Source organism: Taudactylus pleione, unplaced genomic scaffold (genome assembly GCF_031769625.1).
Source record: "Taudactylus pleione unplaced genomic scaffold, aTauple2 ptg001032l, whole genome shotgun sequence".
Taxonomy (NCBI): Eukaryota; Metazoa; Chordata; class Amphibia; order Anura; family Myobatrachidae; genus Taudactylus; species Taudactylus pleione.
This window is the reverse complement of record NW_028285433.1, coordinates 12,756,962-12,759,889: the sequence shown is the minus strand read 5'-3', so window position 1 is coordinate 12,759,889 and position 2,928 is coordinate 12,756,962. Positions and strand designations below refer to the sequence as shown.

The 2,928-nt window shown below is 37.0% G+C and overlaps 1 protein-coding gene across 1 annotated transcript; it reads left to right on the top strand.

Annotated features, from left to right (window-relative positions):
* Positions 1 to 362: 362 nt before the first annotated feature.
* DIRAS1 (DIRAS family GTPase 1) lies at positions 363 to 959 on the top strand. Its single transcript, XM_088461264.1, has one exon. The coding sequence runs from the start codon at positions 363 to 365 to the stop codon at positions 957 to 959; it is 597 nt and encodes a 198-aa protein (XP_088317390.1).
* The last annotated feature ends 1,969 nt before the right edge of the window (positions 960 to 2,928 follow it).

The following is a 2,928-nucleotide window of genomic DNA, read 5'->3' as shown; positions in this document are numbered from 1 at the left end:
ATCTATACATTCACATATTAAGACATATACATATTATTATTTGGTCTTAATATGTGAATGTTCTGAGATAATCAGGGAATAACTGGCCAAACTGCAAGCTTCTTTGAAACTCTGAACAGTGATTGGTTAATGGACAGTGCTGTCCACAAGTCAGTGTCGAGAGACATCTTCTCGTTATGATAGCTTCCTGGCGCAGCCAGTCATAAGGTGGTGGAATTTTGACCTTTTGTCTTCACTTTCATTAAATCATGGAGATTCTTATATGATAATGTGTTAAAATAATTAAAAGTCTAATCTTATCTATCGCAATAAATGTGATTGTGTTTTTTGCCTCTTTTTCTAGGACCCAACAAGCTATTAAAATGCCAGAACAAAGTAACGATTATCGAGTGGTCGTGTTTGGGGCTGGAGGTGTTGGGAAGAGCTCTTTGGTCCTACGTTTTGTAAAGGGGACATTTCGAGACACATATATTCCCACCATTGAGGATACATATCGCCAGGTAATCAGCTGTGACAAAAGTGTCTGCACCCTGCAGATCACGGACACAACCGGAAGCCATCAGTTTCCAGCCATGCAGCGACTCTCTATTTCCAAGGGTCATGCCTTTATTCTGGTGTTCTCCGTCACCAGCAAGCAGTCTATTGAGGAGCTGAAGCCAATCTATCAGCAGATCCTGCAGATCAAAGGGAACATAGAGAGTATTCCAGTTATGTTAGTGGGCAACAAGTGTGATGAGACACAACGTGAAGTGGATTCAAAAGAAGTGGAGGCATTAGCCAAAGAATGGAAATGTGCCTTCATGGAGACTTCCGCCAAGATGAACTACAATGTGAAGGAACTTTTCCAAGAGCTGCTAAACTTGGAGAAAAGGAGGAACATGAGTTTAAATATTGATGGCAAAAGGTCCAGCAAGCAGAAGAGAGCAGACAAAATAAAAGGAAAGTGCAGTCTCATGTAAGCAATCAGAATGCTGGTGCAGACATTTCATCCATTTATATGCACAGTTATGCCAGATCTTCTTTGCTTTTAAAGAGAAAGATTCATATTCCTTGCTGCATTCTAACACTGTGACTGCACAGGCATACAGACACCGCCTTGCACATTCATTGGGCAGCAACTGCAGGTTTTGCTTTACAGTCTGTCCGAATATCATGAATTTTATTTTTAAAGGATGCAAAATCTGACAGAAGCATACAGTTATTCTCCAATTTTCTTTTATTTCATAAAAGACATTGGTACTGTGAAAACATCTGTTCTGCGTCATCATGCTGATATAACAGAAATGATTGGCCAACCAGATCACGGCTGACTATTAGCTTTATGATGAAAAACAGAGATGTAGAATTCCCTCAGTTCCTATGAAAGAGTTATGCTTTAATAAAGTATCAGGCTAAAATGGGGCAAAAAGGAGATGTCGCCCTGGTCAAAAAGGAGATGTCGCAAGCAGCCCAAACAAAGCAGGGAAGTTGGAGAGTACGTCAGCAGCTTCCCATAGCTAGGCAGTACAGTACTGGCAGAGATATCTGCAGCATCCCCAAAACAAGGATTAAACTAAAGACAACTTTAGAGATGACATGGAAAAGAAATTTGCCTGCGTCAAACCCGGTTGTTCTTCTGAAGCATTATACTGCTAGCATCGTAATCTGAAAGAAGTGCAGTTCAAGAGAAGATGTGTGGGGCTATGGTAATCATCTGTAAGCACAATGTGGTGTAGTATGGACTTGATCGCTACACTAATTATATATATATATATATATATATTATAATTTCAATAGCTGAGGAGCTTTCAGATTAGAAGTGTAAGAAATATATACATATAGTGCCATTTACTAATTATTATTAACTCTAAATAATGAAATCTCCATAATAAAGGGATTGCAGAATTTTATAATATATATATATATATATATATATATATATATATATATATATATTATATATATCTTAGAAAGCCATTGTTACACATTATGTAGTGTGGAATTTTTAATCCCAGTGTCCGGCAAAGTAACCAACAAGAGGTTTTCATTCTTGATGTTCTATTCTAACATAATAGAAAGACCAGAGAACATTATAGACCTGACAGCACAGGTTATGTCTTTGTTGTCAAAGCAGCAGCATGCTGTCCAGATGTGGCCCTCTATGGCCTGTTGTGGCACCTATCTTACCTTAGAACCCTTATACAAGTATTGTGTGACATCACTGTTTTAGTGAAATGCAGCCCACAACATGTATTTATAACGTATATGCAGCATTTCCTGTAAGAAACATGGACATCACTGACCTAAAATAGATACACCAACAAACATACATGTATTGTAACCCAGGATATCGTTCTTATACGATTCTTAGCAAATTTGCATTCTGTAAACTAACAAGAGATCAATTTATGGTAAGTCAAATGAATTGAAACCCTGTGTTTAAAACTGTACAATTAACGGCAAGATCATATGATATTGTTTGTTGCTTAATATGTCATAATTCTGAAAAATAATAATTAAACCTGTAAGTGAAAAGAAATAACAACCTCTACAGGGTCCAAAACATAAACATGAGATGTTTATGCAGGTTATAATGTAGAACAACAACTAATTCAATAAGTAATACTTTTTTTTAAATTCTTCGAAACTGGATTGATTTGATAGAATTTCAATAAGGATCTTTTCAGAGCTGCTATATAGTCTGACCCAACCTCTTACAACACTCTGCTTACTCTCAACAACCATAGGCAGCTTACGGAGCTGAACAAGCACTTGAAAATAAAGATAATTAACTGTTTCAAAGCTGGAGAGGTTTTAAAATGTTGGCATTTCCTCAATCAGAAACATTAAGAATTACAAGTAGAGAAAGACTGTTGAAGTGAAAGGAAGTTATGGAAAGAAAAGCTTTGACAGAACCTCTCATAACCAATGAGCAATGACCAGTGACCA

Excerpts from the sequence above, each read along its gene's own strand:
- DIRAS1 (XM_088461264.1), top strand. The coding sequence starts at position 363 with ATGCCAGAACAAAGTAACGATTATCGAGTGGTCGTGTTTGGGGCTGGA.